Source organism: Physeter macrocephalus, chromosome 1 (genome assembly GCF_002837175.3).
Source record: "Physeter macrocephalus isolate SW-GA chromosome 1, ASM283717v5, whole genome shotgun sequence".
Classification (NCBI taxonomy): domain Eukaryota; kingdom Metazoa; phylum Chordata; class Mammalia; order Artiodactyla; family Physeteridae; genus Physeter; species Physeter macrocephalus.
In genome coordinates, this window is record NC_041214.2 from 112,373,213 (window position 1) to 112,386,718 (window position 13,506).

At 36.3% G+C, this 13,506-nt stretch overlaps 1 protein-coding gene across 1 annotated transcript in view; it reads left to right on the plus strand.

Moving 5' to 3' along the window:
- The window catches only part of ABI3BP (ABI family member 3 binding protein), a 279,616-nt gene that overhangs the window by 181,581 nt on the left and 84,529 nt on the right, over positions 1-13,506 (plus strand). Inside the window, exons 40-50 of the mRNA XM_055085864.1 lie at positions 206-289; positions 1,892-1,948; positions 2,982-3,041; positions 3,695-3,775; positions 4,381-4,440; positions 6,846-6,920; positions 7,806-7,862; positions 8,510-8,581; positions 9,040-9,087; positions 9,842-9,907; positions 12,130-12,204. Of these exons, the coding sequence (XP_054941839.1) occupies positions 206-289; positions 1,892-1,948; positions 2,982-3,041; positions 3,695-3,775; positions 4,381-4,440; positions 6,846-6,920; positions 7,806-7,862; positions 8,510-8,581; positions 9,040-9,087; positions 9,842-9,907; positions 12,130-12,204 (735 nt within the window). The remainder of the gene's footprint in view (positions 1-205; positions 290-1,891; positions 1,949-2,981; positions 3,042-3,694; positions 3,776-4,380; positions 4,441-6,845; positions 6,921-7,805; positions 7,863-8,509; positions 8,582-9,039; positions 9,088-9,841; positions 9,908-12,129; positions 12,205-13,506) is intronic.

A 13,506-nucleotide genomic window follows, 5' to 3' on the forward strand; every position in this document is an offset into this window, starting at 1 on the left:
GAGGCCCGCATACCGCCAAAAAAAAAAAAAAAAAAAAAAAAAAAAAAAAATAAGGGTTAAAGTTTCCAATTAAAAAGTTACAAAGACACATTTCCTAAAATATGAGTAAATCTAATAAGTTTTAGGAAACCTAGAGCCATGTGTCATACTACCCATAGCTTCTGAACTACAGACTCTATAGTAACTGAAGGTTTTCTTTCTTCAGCTCCTAAAACATCAAAACGGACCCGTCGTCCACGTCCCAAACCTAAAACCACACCAACTCCTGAGGCACCTCAAACCAAACCGGGTAAATGTGGGTCTCTCGTTAAAGGACTGAGTCCTTGCAGCTCTTGGGAGTCTGGGGTTGATGCTAGTAGTGGGAGTAATGGCCCCTGTGAGCCCCATGTGGGTAAAGGCACAAAATGACCTGCTGCTGCTTCCCCCTGTTGAGTTAGCAAAGGAAAACATGATGGGGGAGATGCGCGTGGCATCTGAATTCCCTGTGCTTTCTACACAAGGATCTACTCTTTTACTATGTATTTTATTCACTTTTTCTTATTCCATTCCATTCTTCTCTTAAAGAAAAAAATGTCTTAAATAGAACCAAGCATTTTTATTTCAAGAAACAAACACGAAGTGCCTTCCATCTCCCCACAGCCCATCAAGATCTGTGAGGATATCGCAGAAGCTGGCGGCTTGTTTTTACTTCGCAGTCTGTAGTAGAGTCAAATTCAGAACCTGCCTCAACGTGAAACATTAAAAGATTGAACTAAGGCAGTGTGTCTTTGCAAACTGAGCTGTTTTTTGCAGGGGTTATAAACATCTCTGAGCTGAAAGAGAGAAAAGTCTGTGAAGGACAGGAATAAGGAGTTGGAAAGAGGTTGGGTCTTAAAATCATGGAGATAAACAGACCGAAAGTAAGGTGTAGAGACCAACCAGAGAGCACAGACTTCTGGAATAAGGGAGGTTCTGCTTCCAAGAGGTGATGAATAGTACTGAGTTTGGATGGGTCCATAGGAGCAGTTGAAGAAAATCCTTGAAGGTATGACTCAGAAGTTTGAGTCTGACCCTAGAAGCATCAGTGATCTCTCCTGCAACTGTCTGTCCCTCTTATCTAGGGTACGGAATTTTTGTGATTAGAGCAGAGAGCTGCTCTTCTGGGCACCACACACTATATGTTCTTTATCCTGATTTGTTGAGTGCCTTTGCCTCAAACAACGTCTCAGCCTATTTCTAAATATGAGCTCTCAACAAGACCTACATGATTCACTTTGCTTAATTCTTTTCTATGCCTCCTTTCAAACCCAAAAGCTATTTATTGTATCCATGCTTATTTAGACATGCTATTTTCTTTCTTTTCTTCCAGTTTTATTGAGATATAATTGGCATACAGCACTGTATAAGTTTAAGGTGTACAGAATAATGATTTGACTTATGTACATCGTGAAATGATGACCACAATAACTTAGTTTAATCCATCATCTCATATAGCTACAAAATTAAAGAAATAGAAAAAAAAGGTATTTTTCTTGTGATGAACACTTGGACATGCTGTTTTCTTAAAGCTTCCACAGAAAAGCCAACAACTGCCATAACAGTTACATAAGTATATATTTGGTAAACTGTTTAAAGTTTCCTAGGTCAGTCTTCTACAATGATTGGAATTAAGTACTTAGACACCTAGGAGAATATCATGTTGACTTTATTGAGACATTTATCAGTTTGTGTAGGCTGTGACTATCTCATAAAGAAAGTTTACCTGGCTTTAAGTGACCAAATCTTTAAATATCAAGTATGTAATTTCAGAAAAATAATTTCAAATTGTTATATACCTATTGAAGCACTATTGTACCGGTAAGATTTCATTTGCTGACTTTTCACATGTGTTTATTTCCTTGCTTTTGACTAGTTCCCACTGCAGATCTTGAACCTGGTACTTTTAGAACTGAAGCTCCAGAAATCGTGGGTAATGAGAATGCGTGTCCTTCAAATAGTGTTTTTCCTGCTCATTGTCATACCATTGTAGCCACAGGTTCTCCTGCATCTTAAAACCATTTCTATACCCTCTGTTGTCATTCCATTACAGTCTTTACCTTGCAATTTTGCTACGTTCTATGTCAAGTTATCTGTTGAATTTAAGAGAACTGTGTGTATACTAATTTCAGGATGTCAAACTGCCATGTAACCACTCAATGCTGTGTCATGTGATCACGTGCATTTGCTTAAACAGCATTGGCTATTTTAAGCTTCCTTTCAAACATGAATTTCCATCTATCCCTTATTTTCATCACTCGCTTTTTCCTCATCAATTGTGGACATACCGTGTTTTTTTGATTGTGTTACTTTTTATTGAATTAGTGTCTATATGATTATATTGGTAGATCTCTTGTTTCAAGGAATGATGTTTTTAGTTAGTGGTCAAACTTTTGAATGTGCCTGAGTCTTGAAAGTTTAAATGATGGGCTTTTGTGATAGAGTAGGCTGACTCTTTCTCCTTCTTTAACAGGGTTTGACAGAGTTTCTTAACTTTTATTGAATCAAGGACCACTTTGAAATTTCGATGAACACACTCCATGTGTTACATTGATCCTTATACTTTCAAACATATGAACTCGTTATTGTACCCATGATTATTGAAATAGTAGACATTTATGTCAACTTGTATAGAAGTACAAATAGACTGATGAATACTTTTTCCAGTAGTTAGAAAATTATATATTATATAAATGTGTAAAAAGCTTGTCCAGCAGAGTCTTTCATACCAGAATCAGATAATCAAACATGTAGAATTTCTTTTTGACCACAGTGATATTGAGCAAAGTGCAATAGTGTACCTATTTTATGAGATTAATTGATATTCACCACAATTTGGTCAAATTTGCGAAGAACAAGTGTGTGTCTCTTTTCTCTCAGTCCTGAAGATTAACAATTGGCTTCTGAAATTAGTCTTCAAGTGAATTTTTTAAATCTCTTTGGCTTATTTTATTCTTTTTGGCCAGTTCTTCCTACAGTCCTTGAACCTGTCACTCTTAGAACCAAGGCTCCAGAAACAACGTTAGGTAATGATATTCTGTGTTCCTCAACAATTTTTTCCTGCTCATTGTCAATCCATTCTATCATCATCATCATTGTAATAACATTATCACCAGCTTCATAAGACTATCTTGTCATCCTCTGCTGTTCTTCAACTTTATTTTTCTTCTTAACAAGAGTATTGAAGACTCTAAAAAGAAGTTATCTGTTGTTTTTAAAAGCTATGCATGGACTTAGATCAAAATGTCTGTCTACCATGTAATCTTAATTGAATTTGTGTCATGTACTTTTATCTAAACAGTGCTCACATTTAAAGCTTAGTTTCAGACACAGTCGGGAACGTCTATGTCTTCTCTAGACCAATTAAATCATAACAATTTGTATGGTTCCATGGATAGGGGGGCATATTTAATTTCTTAGTGTGAACTTACTACGGTTTGATGATAGTCCTTACCTTTTTTAGACATTTACAAGACTCTTCATTTCTTGACTTAATTTTATGTGTGAGCTTTACCTCTGAAGAATTTTCAGTGATAAAAGAATTAACAAAATAGGCAAACATATTTGCATCTTTAAAATATATGTCTTAAATTTCAAGGAAATATAACATATTTAGAAAATCTAGAACCTTATTTCCAAAACTACCTTCACTAGAGTAATCCAACGTTTCTTCCTTCAGCTCCTAAAACATCACGAGTTCGTCGTCCACATCCCAGACCTAAAACCACATCAAGCCCTGAAGCACCTCAGACCAAGCTGGGTAAATGTGTTATTTCATGGTTTGAGGGGTAAGCCCTAGCAGGCTGTCCCAGTGGAGTCCCAAAGCAGTGCCTCCAATGGGAAGTAACAGCCTTCATGTTCCCTAAGAGTCAAGGCATTGAGGTGTGGTTAACAGCTGCTTCTTGGATGAAGTTCTTGGTCTCTCTTATTTATAGCAAGATTGGCATAGTCATTCATGGTTATTTATTGCTATATCTACATTTAAACACATTATCAATTTATTATAGCTGTGAGGACATAAACATAGGTATTTTTTTTCAGCTTCCAAGAAATGTAACAAGTTACTTTCACATATTTTTTTGTGTATATTGCCTAAACAGATTTTCCAAAGCTAGCTTCCATAGGAGAATCAGAAAATCAAACACCTAGGAAAGGCTCATGTTGACCATACTAAGATTCATAGCAGAGTTCAAAGGTTGTGCCTGCCTTCTGCAATGAATTATTCCTAGCTACAGAGACTGTTTGCTTTTTATGAATGCAAAAGTTTAAAAAAATTGTCATTTGAAACTAATGTTTTGAAAGAAAAATTAAGACTTACTATGTGTGTTTAAACTTTCTTGTGTTCATGTTGTTACTTTTGGTTAGTTCCTGCTACTAGCTTTGAACCTGTTATTCATAGTTCTGAAGCTCCAGAAACAACATTAGGTAATGATTTTTGTGACCTCATTAAATGCTTTTACACTCATTAAAAACCCACTCCATCACTGTCATGGCCAGAGTTTCTCCCGCTTCCTTCGAGTGCTGTTGTATTCTATTTCATGCTTCATCTTTTACGTAGTCAGGATTCTTTTTTTTTTTTTTTTTTTTTTTTGTGGTACGCGGGCCTCACACTGTTGTGGCCTCTCCCGTTGCGGAGCACAGGCTCCGGACGCACAGGCTCAGCGGCCATGGCTCACGGGCCCAGCCGCTCCGCGGCATGTGGGATCCTCCCAAACCGGGGCGCGAACCCGGTTCCCCTGCATCGGCAGGCGGACGCGCAACCACTGCGCCACCAGGGAAGCCCAGGATTCTTAATTAAAGTGCTACCTATTGCTTTTAACAGTTGTTCCTGGATCCAGCTGAGGAAATCTATCTTCCATGAAAACCCCTTTAACATTTCATTATATGATTCAGTGAAGAGTCTGAAGTCCAAATTGTTTGCCTTCTATTTGGTATTTAGATCTATAAAATGATAATAATTAAGTACCATGAAATTTCTCCGAGCAACTTATTTTCTGTAAGATTTCTGTGATATCCTCATTAATCTCTTCCTATTTTAAGGAATGAGGTTTCCCTGTTTTATTAAATTCGCAAAAACAAGTTGCTTCCTGGAATTGTCAATTCTAGTGAATCTAAGTTACAGGCTCCCCCATCATTGATGAACTTGACTATTCCTTATTCTCCACCACAGTTTAACATTGGTTCTTAATCTTTACTAAGGAACCTCTCTGAGTATCTAATTATACACATTAATACCTATATCTTTAAATTAACAAATTTTGTTATTATTTTGGTCTCTAAAAGACCCTCAGTGATAAGGAACAAATTAGATTGGTAAAGTAAAATTTTTCAAACTCAGGCAATAAACTCAAGAAAATCTAATATTTTACAAAACATTGGTACAGGTACAGTGCTGTTGATGGTTTCTAGACCTACAAATACAATAGCAACTCAAGATTTTCTTCCTTTAGTTTCAAATCATAGGGGAAAATATCTTTCTTCCAAACACGAAATTTCCCAAAGCTTCACAGTTTAAAAATCAAGAAAATCTATGGTTTTCTGTTTAAGGAATCCTTCCAGCCCGTTGCAGATGGGCCCCAAGAGTGACAGTGATGTGGCTTGCTAACGTGCATTTCCCACCTCTGTGCCCTCTAAGAGAGAAGGTAGAATCTCTACAATTTCACGTGGACAAGAAGGTTCATGGTTGGAGATTTATATGGTAGCCAAATGCATAAGGATTCTCTCTGACAAAAGATGCATCTTATTCAATTCTCTTAGCATTCTATTCCATTCATCTCTTTTTAAAATAGGATTGCTTCTTTGTCTTTGGTAAACAACCATTTCCTTGCCCTCTGTGGTCCCAGCACCACATTAGCAGTTGAATAGGGTAGGGTGTAGAGCAGAGGAAGAGATCAAAAGTAAGGACATGTTTTACCTCTTGAATAAAGTACAATATAATTGTGAAGAAAACCTGTTCTTGAGTTTTTCTTAGATAGAAGATAATTTGCTTATACAAAAGCACCTTGTTTGGTAAAAAAAAATTAGAAAGAAAATATTTAAAGGAGTCAAGGATCTATGTGGGCTGATAGAGAATAGTTGAGCTTTGAAATTAAGTAGGATTTTGAATTAGTGGTTGGAATGGTGGAACAGCAAAAAAGTTTTGACACCTATTGAGGGTACCCAAGGGGGTGGTCAAACTGGAACATAGAATAGAACACTCCTAGATGATACTGAACATTTTGTTAATGATACTGTCATGAAACCAGCTGTAGGAAATACTTAGAAAGCCCTTGTGGGAATATAGATTCAGATACAATAGTCATTGAGAACCTCAGTTTTTCAAATAGGCTCTTCCTTTTTCTAGAAGGATAGTTAAAATCAGGGATCAGCAAATCAGCAAATTTTTTTATGTGAAGAGTTAAATAGTGAATATTTTAGACTTTGCAGATCATTCAGTCTGTCACAGCTACTCAATTATGCTGTTGTAGCTTGTAGGTAACCAAAGCGAAGATGTAAGTAATATGTAAATACTCCTTGAATCATCTTAGTTTGTAGGTGTGGCTGTGTTCCAATAAAACTTTATTTGAATTTCATACCATTTTTACATGTCATAGATTATTACTCTTCCTTTAATTTTTTTTCAATCATTTAAAAATGTAAAAATCACTCTTAGCTCACAGGTTGGGAAGAGGGCTGGATTTGGGGGGGCCATAATTTGCCAATCTCTGCTTTAAATAATGCATACTCTGTATTGCCTCTCCATAACCCTGTGATTCTGAAGGTCTATGTGTTGCTACCTGTGAAATACATTATCCATAATTAGTTTGACAACTTAGACCCTCTTCTTTCAGCTCCCACTGAACTGCATACTCTTATTTTGAAACCAGTGACATCACCAAGCCTAGAAATGACACAAAGTCAACCTGGTAAATAGATTATTTAATCTGTCTGGGTACACCATGAGCTTCAGGGGACATACCCCAAGTGTTGTATTTCCAAATATTAAAAAATAAAATAGAATACACATTTAACAACTCTGTATATTGTACATGTTCCTTCCATGATTGCATACTGGTGTAAATTAGTAATACATTATTTCATATTAATTATGTTATTCAACTGTATAGAAATACTTATCTTCATTTGGGTTTGCTCTGTATAATATTAGAGAATAATCACATATCTGATTAAGTAGTCAACAGAACCACTTAGAAGAACTGATTTTATTCTTTACCTTTATTTTTCACTAGGTTACAGACTTGTGGTTCTCTTTAGTAATAAGCTAAACTTCTGTTGTGCTATGTGAAAAGAATGCTCATTCAATTGTGACCATTAAGGAAAGAGAAAGTTCTCACTTCAGTAAAGATAACAAAATTTCACTTACACAATATGAGCCTAAACATTATTGCCCTTCAAAATTAAAAACAAATTTTAAAGATCATGCTTTTCAATGCTATTGCAAATCTCTGACATTTATTTTGAAACACCAGATCTTATTTTTAACATAGGATTGTAATTTCTTTTCATTCCTTTTGTGTATCTCTTAATTAGCTAAATGGCGTTTTGATGCTTATGTTGATGGAACAAGGTTCTATGGTTGTTAATGATAACTTATAATACTTATAAAATTCTGAATTCAGTTATTAGAGTTTCCTTTAGGGTTAATAGTACTATTGTTATTATGGTAACAGCTGACATTGAGCACTTACAGGTACAAGGCACTTGTCTAAATACTTAGTTTGTATGAATTCATTCAATGCTCACGACAACCCATCCTTGATCAATTTTTACCATTTTGTGTTTTTTGCTAGTTTCTGAAGTCCTGGAATCGGTTACATTTAGCACTGAGTCATCAAAGGAAGCTATAGGTAATAATGTTCCCCAATGGGAAGTCAGGTATATGTGCTTTTCCATCTCATTGTGGAAGTCATTTTGGGATGTCCTCATGCTTTGTGACATTTCATGGCTCCTCACGTATTGCCTGTGCTCATCCAGTGAATCTTGACAGTCAAATGTTATATGCAGCCCATTTTGCTAGTATCTGCTGTGTTGCTATGCAAGTTTCACAATTTCCTTGCTTAGTTTCCTCTCACTGTGAATGCACAATATCATTTTTTAATATTCTGATCACTTTTAATACAAATATGCACATCCTATTTTTCTTTTTCATATTGTTTTTAGGATTCATCCCTATGCTTTCAAAGGACTCACTCTATGTCTTTTTCTCACTAGAATCCTTAAACAAAAATAAGGAAGTGATATTATCTGCTTTGCTCCAGGTAGAAATCGCTATAGACCCTGCCAGTTATCGTGTGTGTGTGTATGTGTTCCACGTTGCACACTGCCTTCATTTCCTGCCTTCATTGTAGTCATCTTCATAATCTACCTAAATGTTATTTATTCTCACAAATCTATCTACTTAATTAACCTCTGTTTTAAAATTAAACAGTGTTCCATTAAAGTGGGTGCTATGGGCTATCCACCACTAACCCGCCATTCCCTGTTTCTTCCCTAGCACCAACTGAAATAGATTATGTATATTCCACTGCCAAAGCACCACTCAGGCCAGAGGAGCCAAAGACTGAAGGTGGTAAAGGTTTTCATGCTTCTATTCTTTTATTCAAAAAATTTTTAATTAGTACCTATTACATTTCATGGAATTTGAAAGTTCAAGCTGGGGTACTTGATCTACAGTGGAATTGCTTTGAAGAGCTATAGCTTCTAAAATTCTTGAATTCTTAAAATTAAAATGATAATTGACTCTGAATACAGAAATTTCAGTTTCTCTGTGGTATCTAAATATTGAGGCATAATAAATTTGACAGTTAATGACAGTTAAAACATAAATATTAGTTGGAGGATTAGGGTTATAGAATAGGATTTCCCTCTTGATTCTTTTTTCTTATCCTAATCCATTGTTCTATCTGTAAAAATGTGATGCAGATTCTCAAGAGAATGAGGTGTGTTGATATTCAAGAAAGAGATACTTGACTGTGGCCTAACATCTTAAGCTTTTTAAAATTGTTCTCCTTTGTTTTGATACAGTTGTGGAATCTATTACAAATGTGTCTGAACCACCTGAGACCACGCTAGGTAATGACACACCCCGGCAGTTTTTGCCCTCATTGTCGCCATCACCTGAGAACCCAGGTTCTCCCTCATTGTGAATTCATGTTGCAACATCATTCTTTGTCATGGCAGTTAATTTTCTTTCTAGGTGCTTCTATTCATAACCATTGTGCAAAAAGTGTCTTCTCCCATTCAGCTTTGTATCTAGACCTTGGTCTCTCTACTTCAGTCACGGAAACTGTCAAATCTAAAGTGTCTTTTTTCCTAATGTTAAACATTCTGCCAGCTTGGTATTACGTTGAATACTTCAGATAATATTTTTTGTATGATGATCCATTTATACCTTCTGCCCTAGCAACATACTTTCCATTAACACTCATTTCATCACATTCGTTTACATGTTTGATTTTTTTCTTCATTAGTTAAACAAAATTCAATGCTGCTGAATGGCTTATGCCTTAACATTTTTTATTTATTTTTCTCCTTATGGCTCCTCCTGAACCTATCTTTCTAGAACTGTTGGGGATGTACTAGTGTTGAGTGAGGATTTAAAAAGTAAGGCTATTGCTTACCTTGAAAGTATTTTGTAACCTGGCATCTCTAAGCATCTTTTAAACTAAATGCATTATGAAGAAATAGGAGTGCTATTTTGCTGTAGACTTGCAATGTGCTTTCTTTTTTTCTTTAAAATCTACTTGTTACCATCTGTTCTGTCATCTGTACTCAAGCTGTGTGAAGTGCTATAGTAACCCCGGGTACTTTCCTTCAATTACCGTAGAAACATCACCTCTGCCTTCCCTAACTGTAATCCTACCCAGCCCAGATGAGCCTCAGACCGAACCGGGTAAATACGTTATTTTGTATTTCATGTAGAAGGTGAGTGTTTGCAGAACTTACAAGAATGGAAAGACAATATATATGGGCACTATTACTAGTTATCAGAAGCCCTAACTTAATCACTGCTCACTGCTCACAGTATTTGACCCTACCTTTCTGATGCCCCACTCCTCCTTCTCTCCATAATCTATAGCCAGTCATATGGCAGTGTTGTGAACATTATTTAGCATATAACTGAAAAACACCTCTCAGCTACTCTGCAAGTCTTTCATACAGAAAATAATGTTTCTGGGGAAGATCATTTATATTCTTTTTAGCATATAAATATCCCAATTTTAAATACTTTATCATCTTGATTAGTTTTACAAAGTCTGTGGTCATATAAAAACTATTTTAAGATAATTTGTTTAAGATTAACCAAAACCTCCAGAAATACTGGAGCATTCCACGAAAAGGGGTACAGTTGGTCGGTCATCTTGTCATTATTCAGGTCCCTTACTACTTTCTACTGCTCCTTCCTGTGGCAGTTTGGACATTTCACTGCATACAAATAAGAGAAACTGGAGTCAAACTGGTTACTTGGCAAGTCATAAGGGTTTACTTGATGGTGGAATTTGAAATATGGGAAAACAAATCATCAATGCGGATAACTAAATATGCTTCTTACAAGGGAGAATTTTCTCAATATCTGCAGGCTCTCTTGGAACGTCAGTTTATCATAAATAAGCCCAAACTTGTATTTTGATGGCCATTAAACTATTTTATATGGCTCTATTTCCAAAGGAGATATGGATATTAATTTTATTCATTGTCCTCTAAAATGTCCTGTTAAATCCTGTTAATATCCTTTGCCTATTAAACTCTACAGTTTAATTTTTAACCAAAATTCCACACTGCATTAACTGGATCTGTGACAATTATCTCTAACTTTTCTTAAGTATTTTTTAAATAGCTTTAATCATTAATATGATTGAAATATTTAATCGTAGATACTATCAGTGATACTAATCTCATTCTGAATCATTTTTTATAGAATTGCCTTATGACATGCCTTTACCTGCAAGATGGTCTCTTATACCCTGGGGAAGCAAATAGCCTATCAGTACGAACCTCGGCAAGCAAAGCAGTTCAGAGTCAGAATATCAGAAGACTAAGGACACCGTAAAAGTATAGGGTTGGAAGGGCTCTTAAAAATCCTGTTACTGTTGATGAAGAACCCAATGTTGTAGACCGAGTGATCCGCAAAACTAACTCTAAATCTCCCAGCTCCAGGATCCTAAACCAGCGTAATCTCCAGCATATCTTGTTCATCTCTCCACAGGCGAGAAGATTCCACTGAAACCATTGCATGCCTTGTATATTTTGATTAACTATCAGGAAGAAGTCCCTACAGACTCAGCTTCTTTTTTTATCTAATAACACTTATTTTCAGCAAGCTTTTCTTAAGGTGCCTGAAACTCCATGACCTTGAAAACCATTTTGTTTCTTCTTATCTCTCTTTATCCCAAACACACTGAACCCAACCAAATGAGGTATTTCCACAAGCTGCGATCTTTCATTTGATAATTCTTTTCCTCCAGCAGGATAAACTTTTAATTTTCTTGGTGAAGAAATAATTGATTTTTTACACTGAATGTCCTAGAACTTCTTTGGGTATTGCTCAGCAGAAGAATAACTTTCTTCAATAATGTATCCTTTCAATTTCTGTTCAATTTTTCTTCTCCAATATGACCAATAAAAATTGTGTTTTGTTTAACAAGATTAATTTTTTTCCATTAGCACTTACTATTAAGATACGTTCATTTTCTAGGTATATTTGGAATTTAATGTGCTTTTTATTTAGAAGAAATTGTACCTCTTTGCACTTAAAATATTATACTGGGTTATTCTGATAAAACAATGTGAACTTATAATGATGAATTATTTTATTATGAAATTTATTTTTAACCTATTTAATAGGTATTTGAAGTGGATATTTCTAAAATTCCAACAGTTTCATTTGCCAGCTGAATATCTTGGATATCTTTAATGTGCTGCCTTGGTTTGGTTTTTTTTTTTTTCCATTATAATAAGAAAATTACCTTCTTATATTTTGTGGCTCTTTGGGAACTTTAATTGCTTTGTATTTAGGTCTTCAATTACTCAACAAACATCTTTGAGATCTTAGAGGTTTAGGAACTGTGACTCTTGAAGACCTCAAGAGCTCCGAATCTATATCTTTTCTTTTAGTGCCCAAGCAGACACCGCGAGCTCCTCCCAAACCAAAAATATCTCCACGTCTAAGAATCCCACCGACACAGCCAGGTAAATACTTATTTTATATTCTGGCCTGAAAAGTTTGATGTTAGCAGAGTTACTCTGTTGAATTATAGCAAGTTAGGTTTTTAACCCTTATAAAATAAGACTTCCTTTGAAACCTAATAAATATTTACATTTATTTTTAGACTTTATCAAAAAGTATATTATTGGAGTAACTTATTCCAGAAGCTTCCCTTTTGTTATATTATTTGAGAGGGGGATGGAGGAGAATGGAATTTCTTAAAAGAGTAGGCTGCCTCCTACCTGCACTTCTCGCAGCTTGAGAAAACCTTCCATGGTCCTTGAATGTCCTTCCCCTGCCAATCACCTAATTTTTTTTGGCCTTTCAGTCAATTTTATTTAACATTAGGTCATGAATTTTGTTTGTTTTTTGTTTGTTTGTTTGTTTTTGTGGTACGCGGGCCTCTCACTGCTGTGGCCTCTCCCATTGCGGAGCACAGGCTCCGGACGCGCAGGCTCAGCGGCCATGGCTCACGGGCCCAGCTGCTCCGCGGCATGTGGGATCTTCCCGGACCGGGGCATGAACCCATGTCCCCTGCATCGGCAGGCGGACTCTCAACCACTGCGCCACCAGGGAAGCCCGAAGATTTTTAATATATATCCTCTCCTGTAAAATAATAACATAATATTGCTTTGGTTGTTTTGCTAGGAATTTTGGGAAGGACCTAAACAAGAGTCATTATAAACTATTTTTTATTCTGTTCAAGAAGCTCTTACTTGAATGATTGAATGATTAACTCTAACCCTAACTTCTCAACCAAGATCTTGTCCAATTCCTCTGACTGCCTTGGCAGATCTCCATTTCAGGCTACCATAAAATTGACATGCCTCAAAGAAAGTTCATCTTTCCCTTCTTTCAGTTTCTCATTTATATCTGTTGCAGATCCGGAGCATTTTACATCGATTTTTATCCTCTTCCTCATCCGGCCTCTGCAGTCCATCAGTTTTTCCAGACATCTCTAACATTGGTCCCTACTCCAAGCATATACCCAGTCATGCCTAGTCTATTGTCATGAATCAACTGGTCTCCTGTCTCTCTTCTCTCCTAATTTAAAATTGTACCACCCCACCCTTGATGCTTAAGTGGCTGATTAATTCATTTCATCAGTTAGTCACTTAACAACTATTTATTGCATGCTGACCTCATGCCAGACAATATGCTAGACACTGGGAATGTGAAACAAAATTTCATCCTTCTGGGCTTCCCTGGTGGCGCAGTGGTTGCGCGTCCGCCTGCCGATGCAGGGGAACCGGGTTCGCGCCCCGGTCTGGGAGGATCCCACATGC